Source organism: Natrix helvetica (genome assembly GCF_964273705.1).
Source record: "Natrix helvetica genome assembly, chromosome: 1".
In the NCBI taxonomy this organism is placed as follows: Eukaryota; Metazoa; Chordata; class Lepidosauria; order Squamata; family Natricidae; genus Natrix; species Natrix helvetica.
The window spans coordinates 124,485,082-124,502,150 of record NC_138548.1 but is presented as its reverse complement, the minus strand read 5'-3'; the positions used below and the strand labels follow the sequence as shown (position 1 = coordinate 124,502,150).

At 40.4% G+C, this 17,069-nt stretch overlaps 1 protein-coding gene across 1 annotated transcript in view; it reads right to left on the bottom strand.

Moving 5' to 3' along the window:
• The window catches only part of UNC93B1 (unc-93 homolog B1, TLR signaling regulator), a 9,584-nt gene extending 3,657 nt beyond the window's left edge, over positions 1–5,927 (bottom strand). The window contains 7 exon segments of the mRNA XM_081954307.1: positions 83–212; positions 833–932; positions 935–1,011; positions 1,124–1,277; positions 2,788–2,929; positions 5,239–5,342; positions 5,777–5,927. Of these exon segments, the coding sequence (XP_081810433.1) occupies positions 83–212; positions 833–932; positions 935–1,011; positions 1,124–1,277; positions 2,788–2,929; positions 5,239–5,342; positions 5,777–5,786 (717 nt within the window). The 5' untranslated portion in view covers positions 5,787–5,927.
• Positions 5,928–17,069: the final 11,142 nt, after the last annotated feature.

Here is a 17,069-nt window from a genome sequence, read left to right as displayed (position 1 = left end):
TGACAAGGGAAGACAGCACAGGGCGCTATCTACCAATCTCTTCCTCCCCCAAACCCACTAGGTGTCTTGGCAGAGTTCTTACAAAGAAGAAGCCATAGAAGACAGCCTCGAAGGTAATGATATAGGAATTGTAGGCCCCACGTGGTGCCCGTTTCTGCTCCTGGACATGTTCCAGCTTGTAGTTCACATATTCATAGTATTTCTGTGCCATCCTGTTGGAATAGAGGTGCAGAAAAAGAGGTATGGGTTAACCTGGTAGGACCAAGGGTAGTTTCCCTTTCCCAGGAGACTGCTGTAAAGTCTAAGCTAAACTGTATACAGCTCCTTCACACGGGAATAGCCATGAATTGCTTACACAGAGCAGAAGCATCCAAAGTAGAGGTGATATTCATCAAGTTCTGACAGTTCCGGAGAACCAGTAGCGGAAATTTTGAGTAGTCCAGAGAACCAGTAAATACCACCACTGACTGGCCCTGCCCCCAACCATTCGCTGCCTCCCGAGTCCCAGCTGATCGGGAGGGGATGGAGATTTTACAGTATCCTTCCCCTGCCAAGCTCGCCAAGCGAAGCCACGCCCACCAAGCCACGCCACGCCCACCAAGCCACGCCCACAGAACCGGTAGTAAAAAATGTTGAATCCCACACTGATCCAAAGAGTTGGCAATTTATTTCCCCCTACCACCATTTATAGAATGTGAAACAGCCTGAATACCTAGGTCAGTCTGGGAAACAGTACCACCGAAGAGACCTATCAAGCTGGCAGAAAGTTGAATAAATATGATAAAGCCAGCCTTGTAGCTCCTGCCCAGCCCATCTTTGCAATCTGGCTCACCTGAGGATGTAGTTGCCCAGAGATGCCCAAAGAGGTACAATGGCAGCCCCAATTGCCACCGCAGATGGTACCAAAGTATAGTAGCGCTCCCAGTAGTTAGGGAGACAAAAAGTGCGTAGATGCCCACTTGCAAGAACAGCATCCACTTAGTGCCAAAAATCTGGAAAGATAAAGAGATTCTGCATATTGGGAATGTCTGGCTTTAGAGCTTTTAAAGTTCTAAAACCACAGTTCAAAGAATACGTGGGGTGAAAAAGAAAGAAAGAAAATTGATCCAGTGCAGAGCTTTACCTGATAAATATTGGAGTATAGAGAAATGCGGCAAGGGGTGTGACGCTGATGCCCAGCAGCATTTTGCTATCAATATTCTGTAGCCCAAGGTTGCTATATTTCACCTCCCGGTAGGTCTCATCATAATGTAAGATGAGCTGCATCTGAAGCAGGCCTGTGGAAGACAACATGGAAACTCAAGGATTAATCCTTTTTGACCTTGGTCTGTCATTCAGCTGTTGTCTTCAGACCTGTGTTCCTCCATTGCAGTAAACCACAAATTATGGTTTACAAATCACAAAGACTGCTTCATCCTTTTAACAAGAAGCTGCTTGCACCTGAGACTTAGCTATATTTCCAGAGTTAACTCAGAATCAATAGAATGAAAGCATAACATATCTGTCTGAATGTATTCCTGGTAGTTCAAAACCCAGCTACAGATTCTTACAGATTCTGCACATCAGTGGTGGTTCCTACCGGTTCGGCCCCAGTTCAGCCGGCCTGGGTCGCAGACCCAGGCTGGCCACGCCTCCGAACTGGTTCCCGGTTGCCGCAGCCGCCACTGCCATCTTGTTTTTTAGTTCTGTGCATGCGCAGAACTATTTGTATTGAACTGCGCATGCGCGTATAGCGCACCCATGAAGCACGCCCACGAGCGAACTGGCAGTAACGCCGGCTAGAACCCACCCTTGCTGCACATCATCTCCAGGTTCTAGGCAATAACGCTTCCAAATTGTTCTATATTTCTGAAAAATAGAAAAGTAAATGTCTAAGCTAACATCCCTACAATTTATTTGGGCACAAGACTGATTCTCTGCAGATCCCCCCGCTTAACTTAGAAGTATAGCAAAATCTGCAAATAGAGTCTCATGCAGATCTAGCAAAAGAGTCATGAACTGGATTCCTTTGAAGTAATGTCACTTGGTAGGGCCGAGGAAGCAGAGCCAAAATGTAGCTGGTCTTCTCTGTCATGGTGCTATCTTACAGAATAGTCTCCCCCTTCTCCCTGCGGTACAGAAGGCTGCGACCCTATTGGCCTTCCAGAGGCAGTGAAGACCTGTTGACTAGGGACAAAATAACAAAGTACTCTTACGAAAGATTGAATTTTTTGCTGAAAACAGACAAAATAAACCAGTGGTTTCTGGTTCACTAATGACTCTGGTTGACTAATGATTTAATCTGGACTTTTAGATTAATAAAGTTGACCATGTAAACAAGGGAATTATATAATTCTACAGGGGGAGAAAGATAAAAATTTATATCTGTGAAAAGAAGTTCAGAAAATACCTCTTTAACTTTTTCTCTTTTTCGTTATCTGTACTGTTTTTAACACGTCTCTTTTTCTAATTTATATATTCTTTGTTTTTTTAATTATTTGAAAACTCTCCCAAAAATAAAAAAGAGAAGGCAGTAAAGACTGGCTTTTCTCCATAGGGAGGCCTGGAAGTTAATGGAGCTCTGGCATGCTTGCATTTGATCTAAGTGTATGAGATTTTTATTGGGGCCTTGGCTGTATCCTTTTTGTTTCTTTAAGATGGTTGTGATATTTGTGTTGTGCTTTTTTTTTGTTTGCCACTCATGATTTTTCTGGTAGATGGACAGCCTTGTAAATTTGTCTAACAATAAATTAACAAATAAACCATTCTATGGCAGAAGGAGGGAATGGTAACTCCTGCAATACTTACCTAGAAAAACCCCATAGGTCAGCATTCCTGCTATGCTGGCTGCCAAAAGGTTCTTGACAACTCCAAGACGCTTACGGCGGAAGTACTTTCGTTCTTCTTCTTCTTCATTGTATTCTGCATGAGCCCCCACAAAGTCCTCCAGCTGAAGACAGAAGCATCAGTAAGGAGTTGGGGAAAATGCTCTGTGAAGTGGTTACGATACATGGAGACAGATATATTTCATAAAAGAGTGAAGGTGACCTGCAATCAAAGCTAGGATTACAGCCAAAAAGGTCAGTAACACTCTTAAGAGTTCTATTCTCCAATGTAAGGCAGTTTGGGGGAAGACATGCAATGAATGCAAGTAGTTTTAAGTGATGAGGAACATATACACAAGCACATATGTACATATGTATGTATAGGTAAAACTTTTAGTATGATTACAATACATGCAGATAGCTTCTCCAGAAACATGCCAAAGAAATTGCTACACTTAATTATTATTTTGCTTCATTGAATTTTAATCACTGCCTCACTCTATTTTTTTAAAAAATGTTGCTTATCATTTCTATGAAACAGAATACATATGGCGTTGCTGCAGAGAAAACTTTGCTTTTAAGAGAATTAAAAGTGCTTAGGTGGCATATCACCATCAAATCTAATATATGTACATTTGTTTCCTAATGGTTGCAAATAACTCCATTTAAAAAAAAGGTTTTTTATTGTTTAGATATCATTTTAATAGATCTATGGATGAGACTAGCTTTATCTCATCTTGTTGCTTTTAAAATGATACATTCTGGTATTTAAATGTTGTGTGCAAGAAATGATCATTCTGTAAAAATAGTGAAAAGGAAAAGAAAAATGCAAGGATTGTACCCAATCACGTTCAGAGCAAATTTGGAAGGTGCATGAAAATACTAGTTACAACAAAGGATGAAATATCCCCCTAGCACTTATAAAAGCATAAACATATAAAGGTAGCAAAAATTGCTTCTAATGCCTTGACAAAATACTGCAGCTTATGCGTTGGGAAAACGCCACAGAGTATTCCAGCTCTAAAACAAACACTTCCCTGAAAAAGGCATGGAAAAAGGTTCCAGTAAGAAACTGCATATTTATGTGGTGAAAAGCTGGTTTAAAGCCACACTGCAAACTATTACTTCATATACATACATACACACATACATACACACGGTAAGACTGGGCAGGCTCCATGTTTCCAGCACTAGTTCTAAAAGAATAAGAATGAAGAAGGTAATCACTTGTTACACATTACCTCTTCTCCCCTCCAAAAATCTATGTTCTTTAAACTCTGTAAACAATTGACAACAAACGGGATACAGACAAATGCACATCCCACACAAGACAAATTTCCTCAGAATAATTTTTTCCAGTCTGGCAACTGATGAAATCTGAAAACTCACATCTCTGAGGAGCACCAAGTTGGGGAAGGCTACCTTAGATTTATCAAAAAGCTAAGCTACCCTTAAGCCAGGCTGGCCACACAGTGATTTCATAGACAGATCCATATTGTGAGTGGATTTTCCTCCCAATAATATATAAGTGATTTTCCACTGTCTTTTTCTGGGATGCTTTTATGACTTTCCAGACAGTGCCAGAGCTCACTGTAACAGCATTACCAAAAAGGCATTAAGAGTTGTCAATCTTGCGAACCTTCTACTCCGGCAACATAATACTGTAAACTAGGACATACAAAACCTTTGCTAGACCAATTCTCCAATACAGCTCGTCTGCCTGGAATCCACACTGTATATCAGATATTAATACAATTGACAGAGTCCAGAGGTACACGAGAAGAGTACGTCACTTCTCTACTCACAACAGAATACCCTATGCCACCAGGCTTGAAATTTTGGGCTTGGAGAACCTAGAACTACGCCACCTACGGTCTGACCTAAGCGTAGTACACAAATTATCTGCTACAATGTCCTACCTGTCAATGACTACTTCAGCTTCAACCACAATAATACAGGAGCAAACAATAGAGACAAACTCAAGGTAAACTGCTCCAAAAGTGCAGAAAATACAACTTCAGCAACAGAGTGGTCAACGCCTGGAACGCACTACCTGACTCTGTTGATACATCCCCAAACCCCCATAATTTTAACCTCAGACTGTCTACCGTTGACCTCACGCCATTCCTAAGAGGTCTCTAAGGGGCGTGCATAAACACACCAGGATGCCTACAGTTCTTGTCCTACTGTCTCCAGTTATTTCTACCCATTTACTGTGTTCATATGTATGTTTATACTTATACCTGTTATCTTTTACATATTTGACAAACTAAAATAAATAAATAAAAATGGAATAATTAATTAAATAAAATAAAAAAACTAGAGGTCATGTCACTTGGCTTCTGAAGCCGGAGTCGCAGCTGGCTAGGTGGACGACGGTGTAAAGAGCGAGCCAAGCTCCTGAATGTTATTGAGCAAGGAAGGCATTTCTTACCTGTACATTTGCCCCATTCAGGACAGGTCCATTCATCACGTCATCAATTTCGCGTCCTTCAGGAGGTCCCCCGCCCTCCCGCGGCTCTTCGTATATGTTACCGCCTGTAGGAAACATTCAGAGGAAACGAAAGTCCAAACAAGTCCGCACCGCTGTGTCGGAACTGCTCTCTTCTTCCGACAGGGACTGCAAGTCTTGCCCTCGGATCCCGAGAGCGCAGGGTTCCCCCCTTCCACAAAGCATGCTCCCTGCTGTATTTCTCCCTTGCTCCCAAACCTTCCGTGTTCCCACTGAGCAGCGGGCAGCAAGGGAAAGAAATGCGCCATTCAGATAAGGGCTAAAACGCGAGCTATCTTCGGGATCTAGGTTGCTCTGAACTGTGGGGGCAAGGCAGGATCGCGCGCACTACACAGTTTCTGTACTTTTTAAGGACAAAACCAAGAGCGGAAGCCCCGAAAGAGACGGGATGACTGGGGAGATTGCCCTCAATCCCCTTCCATACTGCCCAACCCAGAAGGGGCTGGGGTGAGGGACGTACCTTCCTCCATGGCCGATCCCGCTCTGTGGCCACCTGTCCTGCAAGCGCGACGGTCCTCGCAGACTGAAGCACGCTTATAAAGTTGTCGGTTTTTAAACACGATCCTCCAGAACCAGAAGCACAGAAGATTCACTTCGCTTTTCCGCCTCGGGTGGGATGGGCTGGGAGCTACGTGCATAGAAGCGCTCTCTTAAAGGGATAGGACAGCCTGGTGCTCGGGGCTTTCGCGCTCTATCTCCCTGGGGTGCGAGGGAATCCTAGCGGCTGTGTTTGCTGATGGAGTGGATCACAGTTGACTGAACTGGTAGAGCATGTTAACATATAAATCATGATTTACAAACAATAATTAGGCTCGCACAACAGGTGTGATCCAAACTATACCATATTTTGATTTAGCATTATGGCAATCCCATCTGAAGTGCGTTTAAATATGTGCCTTCAAGGCAGTCTGGATTCCTGATGCTGCCTGCAGTAAGGTCTATAGTTTTCTTGGCAACGTTTTCATAAGTGGTTTGCCCTTGCCTCCTTCTAGGGCTGAGAGAAAGTGACTAGCCCAGGGTCACTCAGCTCCATTCAGGCCTGAGGAGGGACTAGAACAGTGATGGCGAACCTTTTTTGGCTCGTGTGCCACAAGTGGGGGGAGCACAGGGGGGTTGAGTGCGGGCGTGCCGCACCCATAATGCAACGCGCAACCCCCCCAATGCGCATGCACGCACAACACGCGACCCCCCCATTTTTACATGCTTTTTTCGCCCTCCCCAGGCTCCAGGGGCTTTATAGGAGCCCGGGGAGGGCGAAAAGTGCCTCCCCGCTCCCCCGGAGACTTCAGGGACCGTCCCTGAAGCCTTCGGAGCGCTTAAAACCACCCTCCGAGCAAACCGGAAGTGACTTTCGGGTTGCTCGGAGGGTGGTTTTAAGCGCTCCGAAGGCATCAGGGAAGCCTCCGGATGGTCCCTGAAGCCTTCGGAACGCTTAAAATGACCCTCCGAGCAACCCGAAAGTCACTTCCGGTTTGCTCGGAGGGTGGTTTTAAGCGTTCCGAAGGCTTCAGGGATGGTCCCTGAAGCCTCTGGGGGGGGGGAGGCTCTTTTCGCCCTCCCCAGGCTCCTATAAAGCCTCTGGAGTCTGGGGAAGGTGAAAAATAGCTTTTAAAAAGATGAACTCAGCTGGCCAGCGCACGCATGCGCGCTGGCCAGCTGACAAGGCAGCGCCTCGCGTGCCCTGACAAATGGCTCCGTGTGCCACTTGTGGCACGCGTGCCATAGGTTCGCCATCACTGGACTAGAACGTACCGACTGTTTCTAAACTTTTTGATTCATTGAGTAATAGAGCTTTTAGCTCAAGAAATTCCCCCTTGTAGTATGGTAGTCGGAAGGTGAGACAGCTACGAGGGTGACAAATGTAGTGCACAGCTCTATAATACAATATTATTATTGGGATTTGAATATGAAATGGCTGCATAGAGTCCCATCAGGCCACTGGGGGTCAGTAATTGTAGCTGTTTGGAAATGTTGCATCCGTAAGTACAAAAAGCATATCAATTGACCATTTCAGAATCTGCTCTGAATCTGTTTGGTCTCAAACCATCTATTATACTCTCCCTCTCTTTTCTCAAAGGTGGTTCCGTATCTTATAAATATATAACATTGAATAATTGAGTTGGAAGGGTCTTTGGAGGTCTTCTAGTCCAATCTCCTGATCCTAGTCCAACTAGTGATGGCTAACCTTTTTTGTTGTTGGGTGCCAAAAATGCGAGGGTGTGTGCGCTTTTGAACGCACGTGTGCCGGCACCCATAATGCAAAGCACTTCCCACATGCGCATGTGTGCACAACCCCCCCTCCCATGTGCACCGCACTACTCGCCTCCAAGCTGACCTTGGTATTTCCTTTGGGGGCCAGGGGAGGCTGTTTTCGTCCTCTCCAAGCTCCAGGAAGGCCTCTGGAGCCTGGGGAGGGCGAAAAACAGGCCCAACGGGCCAACTGGAAGTTTGGAAATGATCCAATTCCGGCTTCTGTAGGGCCTCCAGGGGGCCAGGGGAGGCCATTTTCGCCTTCCCCAGGCTCTGGAGGCTTTCCTGAAGCCTCCCCCGGCCCTCCGGAAGGCCAAAACTCAGCTGGCCAGTGCACGTATACGCGCTGGAGCTGACGGCTCGTGTTCTAGCAGATATGGCTCCGTTTGCCACCTGTGGCCCACATGCCATAGGTTCGCCATCACGGCCCTATACCATTTTGGACAAATAGTTGTCCAATCTCTTCTTAAAAACCTCCAGTGATGGAGTACCCACAATATTTGAAGGCAAGCTGTTCCACTAATTAATTGTTCTAACTATCAGGAATTGTATTCTTAGTTCTAGGTTGGAACTCTCTTTAATAATCTTACACCCATTACTTCTTGTTCTTCCCCCTGATACTTTGGAGAATAGGTCAACTCCTCTTCTCTGTAACAGCCCCTCAAATATTGGAACATTGCTATCATGTCATCCATGGTCCTTCTCTTAGTTAGACCAGACATACCTGATTCTTGCAATCATTCATCATATAGATTTGCTTAGACCTAGCTTTTTGTATACCTTGCTTCTTTCTTTATGTTTAGAATTCAGCCTGCAATCCATCTTTTCTAGTAATTTGCAACTGAAGTCATAGCTATTGCAAAAAATACCTATGGCATATTCCTAGTTGCACGCACCGGTAATTCGTTACATCCTCTTACTGACGCAGCTGGACAGGAAAAAATATATGAGTATTGATGGGTTTGTGGTGATCTGTACATGTTCTGTATGTTTTAAGGTCAGCAGAAATGAAGATACCAGGTCAAGTTTTAACGTTTTCTGTGAGGAGTGAAGTGTGTGTATGGTGGAAATGCTGGTAGAGTGAATACCAAAGACTGATCTGTATGATATACAGTTGTACCAATGGATTCTTAAATGGAAACAGTTCAACTATGATTCCCAAATATTATATACTTTAAAGATAAAAATATTTTTTTCTCCTGTAGAAGGTTTGACATAATAAAACCTATACATTTCCATGGGCATCCCACAGATATTTGAAGAAACTTAGTCTATGAGGAGTGAACAATGACACCTCCGTATTTTTGGAATTTAGCATATTGCAGCCTCAAGGCCACCTGTATGAGAGATTAAATAAATACAGATTGATGGTATGCATTCCATACTTACAAGTTTCATTTCTGCAGCTTGACATCCATACTAACTTCTGCTTTTAAACACAATCATCTTGAAACTTCCGTTTTCAGTTCTGTATATTTTATAGAAATTTAGAAAATGTGTGCCAAATAGAATAATTAAAAGAGAGATAGAAATAGTAAAAAGGAAACCTAAATTGTAATTCTCTCTGGATTGGAGACCAGATATGACAGTGTACTGCGATATAATTTGCAATCTGTAAAAATATTTTTGATTGATAAAGTCAATCAGATCAGTTTGGATTCAGTGTTGGGACAATTTTCCTTTCAGATGCTTATTTTGGACACATTTCAGATGGTAGTTTTTGATGCTACCCTGTGGTCATTTGATTGCCTTTGCGATGCTCACTTACAAGCCCACAATTAGAGTCATTTGCAGTGTTCTGCGGTCTTGTAACCACAATTTTATGATCTTTTTTTAATTACCAGAAACTGGCATTTATTTCAGGTTTCTGACAAAAACTGCCCATTGTGGACAAATGGTTTGCTAAACAACCAACAACCATTCCTCCTCTTAAATCTCTTGCAGCTATTAGCATTAACCACTATAGCATTAACCTGGATTATATTATATTTTAGGGATGCTATTTTGAATCACTAAAGATAGGAAGCAGGGGCTCAAATTGAAGCAGTAGATTCAGGGTAGAATTTCCATGAGAAGTTTGATTGGTGATATCCCCAAAAGGAAGTTTTTCCATTAATGATTCCTTCCTTTATTGGGTGATATGATTGGAAGCAATGCCCAGCAGTAAAATGGCTCAAAAGTACAAACTAGCATAAGAGGGTGGGGCAGTACTGTTCCCATAGAAATGTAGGGATTATTCATTTTCTGCTTTATTTTTTTAAGAAAGGGAAAGGGGGTGGGTTTTTTTGAATGAAAGAGAGGTTTGTAGTATGAGGCCCTTGTTCCTGGTTCAGAAACTGAGCACCAATTAGCTAATTACTTGATATAATTAATTTTTAGCCACAAAGAATAAGTGGTGATTGGCTGCTGATTCCCTGTGAATTCCATAGACTCACGAATATGAAAATCTACCTGTTCTGGTAGTATTGTGATAACTAAATAAACATGGAAATAGGGAAAACAGCTCAGTCAATCTCAGCTTGTACTTTGATGTGAAAGCAGAAAGGCTGGCTGATGAATGGCGATTTGAGAGGAAGTCCTCACAGATTACACAATGCATCTGAACATCAGGAAGAGTCTGGTAGGACCTCTTCTGACAAATACATTTTATTAAAAGGCAAAAGCGTTCATGAGTTGCAACATCACTTCTCTGAACTGGGATTTCAGTTGGGATGTGTGGGGGAGGAGACAGGTGGATTATGCAGACGCAGGTTATATGTGAATACATTATCAATTAACAACAATACTGTGTTGAAATCCGTTGTGTTTGTGAGATAATCTGAAATCATTTGAAGTATGGTTATTCATTTTACAGAGGGAGGGAGGGAGGGAGGGAGGGAGGGAGGGAGAGAGAGAGAGAGAGAGAGAGAGAGAGAGAGAGAGAGAGACAGAGAGAGAGAGAGCATTAATTCAGCAGTATCCTTAAAGTCTTATTTTTCAAAATAGCCACTTTTTGATCATTTCCTGACCAGACCTGCAATAGAGTGTTCTGGAAGTTGAAATGATTTGATATTATTTTATCTTTTTTTTTTAGTCGTTATGTCAAACTTGTATCCATCAATTCTTTTATGTATTTCTCCCCCCCCCCCCTTGGTCCTGTATAGAATCCATTTGGGGCATTGCTAGCAGATGACGGCATATACCACATTAGAAGGAGAACATGTAAATGTGCCTATAATTGTGTATATGTGAGGCCCGTGATAGTGCTGTTAGCGTGGGCAAAGTAAACATCCGTGCCACTGATGAACTGCGTGGCAGCTCATGAAAGATTATGCCTTTTAATAAAATTAGTCACTCCTATGCTGCTACAATTTAACATGGCTCCTCCCACAATGCCTACAATTCAGGCGAGTAGACATATGAAATGCCACCACTAGAGGGGATAGGTAAGCTGCAGAATTCTTAATCTATACAAGTTCTTTTAAATAAAATAATAATTTAACAATACTTTATTAAACTTGCATGCTGCCTGGCTCTCAAAAACTCTGGGTGGAACACAACAATTAAAAAAATTATGATCAAGGTCAACCCCCCTCCCCTGCCAGGAAAGTATTCAACCTACCTGATCAGATTGTTGTTGTGGGATAATTTTGGATGGAATGCTATGAATGCTGTTTACAGGCATGGCTTAATGCAAAACATGGGGGCTTTTTGCAGATAATATTTTTTCCCTCCATTTAATCATGTCCAGTTCTCAGAAACTGCCTGAACAAGTCCCTACATTTTCTTTTCAAAAATGGGTTTTCAAAAATGGTTTACCGTTGCCACCTTCCTATGGCTGAGAGAACCTGACTACCCCAAAGCTTATATTTCAAGAAAGAATATTTATATTTCCTGTACTTTGAACTGAATTTTACTTTCGATTGCCTCAAAATGTATTTGGATCTGTTCAAAACTGAGTAGGTTTTTTTTTAAATTAGCACCTTCCTCACCCTGTCTTCTATTATGTATCTTATATTTTTTCACCACTTCTTTTATCTGATTTTAGTCCACCAAAATATCCATTAATGAAAAAGGGCAGCATTAATTGCCTGATTCATTATTTTAATATGGCTCTACTGCGACACAATTGGGATTTCCTTGAATTTAACTGATTGACACATTTCAGATTTTTATTTTGAACCCCAGAAAAATAACCAGGTTTATAAAGAATAACAGATATAAAGTAACATTTTTCCCTAAGAAACTAGGTTACTGTTTTTGCCAAAATGTTCATAAATAATCGGCCAGCAGACAATATACTGTACATCAGAAGGAGGGCTGTCACTTTGCATTAAGGCTTACACTTCATAAACAAAATTCACATAAACCTTGTTTAGAATATTGGGTTGTTAAGAATTCTTTAGCACAAATAGTGCATTTTCCTTTTTCCACAACACAACGTAATTTCCTGTCATGAATTGAAGTAGTATCTCAAGATCCTTTGTTGTTCATAATCACCCTTTGAACAGAGGGCTTAGCCATATTACCAAGCTTTACTAATTAAGATATTAAGAGAAACCAAAATTATATGCAGGATTGCTTCAAATGTCATGTGCTAAGTATATAGAGATAGATAGATAGATAGATAGATAGATAGATAGATAGATAGATAGATGATAGATAGATAGATAGATAGATAGATAGATAGATAGATAGATAGAAAGATATAATAGATAGATTTACAATAGAATCAACATTTAATTAAACGGCATTTTTTAAAATTACAGTCATCTATTCGATTGTCCCAATTATAAATTGCTCTGGAAAATGTGTCCTTGGGTAACATTAGTCCTCTAAGTATCAATGAAACTTTTCAGTTACTTAATCTACAGAAAAGAGAGGTCTCTGTATTTGTGACCATGGCTTCTGGAAACACTAGAAGAGATTATTTAAACAAAGCAATGCAGAGGCTTCACAAATTAGCCTCAAAAGTTATTTTGCTTGATTTATTGTTGAAGCAAAGCTTTCTTTCAAAGCTTGGTACAATCCTTGAATTTATTCTATTTCCAGATATTCATTGACAAGAGTGTATATAATAAAAAAGCCATATAATCAAAAGGAGAGAGAGAGAGAGAGAAAGCAAGTGCTACAAATACATTCTACTAAGCAAATGAAAAATTAGTAGTAGGGAAAAAATAGACAAGACTATCCTCATGACAACTTAAATTTTGAGTCAAATTAAAAGTTAAACTGCACTGGAAAAGTGTGTGTGTGTGTGTGTATTTATATACGGTATATATAAATTTCTATCAACTTCTATTCTTGCCTTCATGTATGTATGTAAGTATGTATGTACACACACACACACACACACCAGAATTCCTGGATCATCAAGGACAACTTCCAAGCATTCAAAATGACAAGTGCACAATTCAACATTATGATATTGTAGAAAATTTGATTATGACAAATCTAAAATTTATGATGCCATTCAATAACACTTGAAACCTTTTGATGATAAGATGGGTTTATCTAATCTAACTCATTTCTTCCTTTACATTATGGCATATAATTGGTTTCAAATATGACATTGTAGAACATGGCACATCCTTTTCTGTAAGATTGAGTTGCAACCGTCCAAACATTTCAAGATGTTCTCTAGAGCCGTGTTTTTCAGCCTTGACTTTAAGATGTGTAGACTCCAATTCCCCAGCTACCATTCTGGGAGTTGAAATCCACACATCTTAAAATTGTCAAGGTTGAGAAACACTGCTCTAGACAAACATTTTATCCCCCAGCTGCAGAAGGATTAAAGACTATTTAAAAAAAGTCAGGAAAAGGAAATACCTCTAAAATCTAAGTAAAAATGAATATGCAGTACAAAGGAATACTTGAATATCATCTAGAAATATTCAAATTCTCTCAACAAGACCCAAAGGTTTTGACCACCTTCCCCATTAATTTTGGGGTCAGAGTTGTTGGAGTTAATGGAAATACATTTCCGCCCTCTTCATTTAGCAAGTAGTCTCAGGACCGGGTTGGGCAAGGTTTCCTCCTACAAGTTGTTGCAAAACTCATTTGTGGAACACACACAAGCCTCAGAGGCCGGTTTTGCTTAGAAATGCCTTCTTTGCCTGTCTGAAGCAAAGATGATCCAACCCTTCCTGTATTCTAGAAGTGCAAGCATCAAAGGGACTGATGATGTGGCGAGACAGTTTGTTGAGACAAGTCTTTGACAATTCAGCAAAGAGAACAAGGATGCAGCTACTGTTTCTTGTGATCCAGATGCAAACTCTTCGTCTGGCTAGTGAAAGTTGCTTCTTAGCAAGTGGGGGAAGAGAGAATGGGTGAATGGGAGAAATGATTGGTGTTGGAAGGGGAAGCTTATACATCATTCCAGAGTCATGTTCAATCTTACATCAGATGTCTCATTTGATACATAAAACACACAAGAGTAAAGTAAAATAATGTTGCTTTATTATTATTTTTATTGCAACATGCAGCTTTGGTGGGCCTTTGCTACTAAGCACAGCCTGTGCCTGTTGGATCATCATTTCAGAGATATTTCCTGATCAAATACCTCAATGCCTTGAACTAGGATAGAGCTTCTAATGTACTGCCTTCACTGGGAAAACTGGGATACAGTCATCTGCCTTGAAAGTAGCCCATGTTGAACTGTATAGCACAGTTAAATATCAGCATAGGGAATATTTATGACATTTTGTACAGGTAGTCCTGTACCATTTGAGCCTTGGTGGCACAGTGGTTAGACTGCAGCACTGATGACCTACTTATTGTAGGTGCACAGAAAAATTCTCATTTTATTTTAACAGCCTTCAGAATTATCTTTGAAAGAACCTCTCTTCATTTATTTTAAAGAAGAAATACAGTACATCATTGTTAAAAGATCACTGAGGAAGAGATGAAAAGTCCAAAGCATATTAATATTTTATGCTTGTTGTTGATGCTCTAACATTGATTGTTAGAAAAATTATAGAATGTAGTCTATCTTAAGTAATTCTGATTTATACAACAGTATTATTCATCTACTTATTATATGTATATATGTATTATTTGTATTTATCTATTTCTATATAGTAGTATTTTCTTAGAGTTTATATTGCATGGCTTCTTTTTTTTAACATACCCAGACTTTTTTTTTTACATGGGGGACTAATTTTTAGATTAGGATTGTATTGACACTTCAATAGTTTTACTTTGTTAATATGAAAAGTTTTTTATTTTTCAACATATAAATATTCCATCTTTCCTTAAACAGAGTGTTGTCCGAGTACAAATATCTCTGTGCAACAGCCTTCAGCATTTACAACATCATTCACATTAATATTAATTCTCTAATCTTAACATTATAGTTAGCATATTAAACAACTGAACATTATTAACCTATTCATTTTTCCTCTTAGCATATCTTCTAGTAAAATACAATAATAACGTTAAGCATAGTTTTAATGTGATAGTTTTACTTTCATTGGCTTTTCTATTTATTTTTTTTCTGCCCTTTGCAGAAAAAATATATATCTGAATTTTAAAAATAATAAAAAAGTTTAAAAATAAACCCCTTGTCTCTTGGCCTTAAGTGTTTTGAAACTGTGAAGTCATGCCTTTCCTAAATGGTTAGGCTGGAGGAAACTGAGGTTAATCTGTGGTCACTGTTTCCATATAATGGGATTTTCTGGGTGTGACACTCATTTTCTAGATGAGCCTGTAGAAACCTGTGCTGGCAACTAACCCTTATCTGCTATGGCACATTTTGTAGGTAGTGGTTAGCAGGCAGCAGCCAAGCAAAATTAATTAATTTCCCTATGTTTGTAATTGTTACATCTTCAATGTTTTGACATGCTTCTCACCACTGTTCTGTATAAAAAATTGACGCAACTTTTTCCCTTAACATTTGGTAGTTCTGTTGCTCATTCCAGACTCACCTTTCAACCCAGCAAATAAAGGTGCTATTCATTTTGGATTGCACTTGAAAAGATTCCTGTTTTCCCAGCGATGCAAAGCACACTGAGAAGAAAGTCTGGCGCATCATATACATGTCTTCTTAAAATCTGTTCAAGAATCCAATTGGTGGGCTTGATAGCTGAACTGAATAACCTCTAGTAGTCACCAATGGACCAAAATCTAGCTACCTATGGTTTTATCTACAGACCGCAATAAGATCCAAGCAGCATTTGGACTGAACTTCATTAACTTGTTTAGTACTATTGTGAATTATGTATTATGTTTTAGTTTGATTTGTTTTTGTTATTGTTGTAGAGGTGTTATTGTATTATATATTATTGCAGTGATTTGATTACAATTTACCAACATAAATAGTAACAGGGCTATTAGATCTAGACCAGGGGTGTCAAACTCAAGGCCTGGAAGCTGGAACCAGCCCGTGGGGTGCTTAGATCTGGCCCATGAGGCCTCCCTGGAAACAGCGAAGGACCTGCCCGTGGTGCCTCTGCCAGAGAAAACTGGAGCTTAGTAGTCTGTTTTTTCTGATAGAGCATATGGGCCACCATAGGCACCCCCGACATGAGTGGTGTCAAGCTGGCCATGCCCATCCTGCCTCCCAAGATCAAACACAAGCCTAATGCAGCTCTTAATAAAATTCGAATTTGACACCCTGATCTAAACTATATGAATCCACTAGATGGCAGCAAAGAGGCAGAGAATAACTAAACACATTGTCATTCTGCATAGATCTTGAAGCCTAGGTAGTAGATCTCACATATATCCTCTTAATGTATCTTATCTGTCTAAATAAATCTGGATATTTCCTTCATGCTAAACATATAGATAATTTGAGATTTCCTCCTTTTACCTACTACACGAAAGAGAAAATAAGCTCTTTCTCTACTATGTTATGCTATCAAGTGGGAGTCTGATTGAGTCCCTATACTTGAATATAGGGTGCTTGGGTTGAATGTAGTCTGGTTTAGGTACTGGTTATTGCCAGTTTGAGCCAGTTCATCAAAGAGGAGAGCATCTTTTGCTTAATCATTTTTAATTGAATGGTTTTTTTTTAAGAACATGGGAAGTTTTTCTTTGTACGCAAGTAGTTAGTTGATGTTTGCAGGATTGGCAGATAAGAAAAAGGTAGGCATTTCCTATGCCCCTAGACTAGAACATAGCTTGTCCAATCCTTTGGTTTGCCTGGGCTGTATTCAGGAAGAGGAATTGGGTCACATATAAAACAAATAATATAGTTAGTGTATATTCCTTTGTTTTCTATATTTTTTTACAATCTTGTGGGATTGCATTACTAGCTTTCCAAGGCTGCATGAGGCTGTGTGCCATGCGCTGGACACGCCTCCTCTAGAACGTTTCCAAGTGTGACTAAATGGGAAATTACGCAGGAATTGGTTATCCAGTAATAGCTTTCATGAGAATTACGATGGCTACGTATATTCCTCATATGATGGCATTGTGCTTAATTTGTTTCTGTATTTCTCAAAGAGGAAAACAAATTTTTAAAAAGCATTACCTTTGAAATTGAGAAGAGGGGCTTCTGTTCTTTATCATCCTTTGCCCTT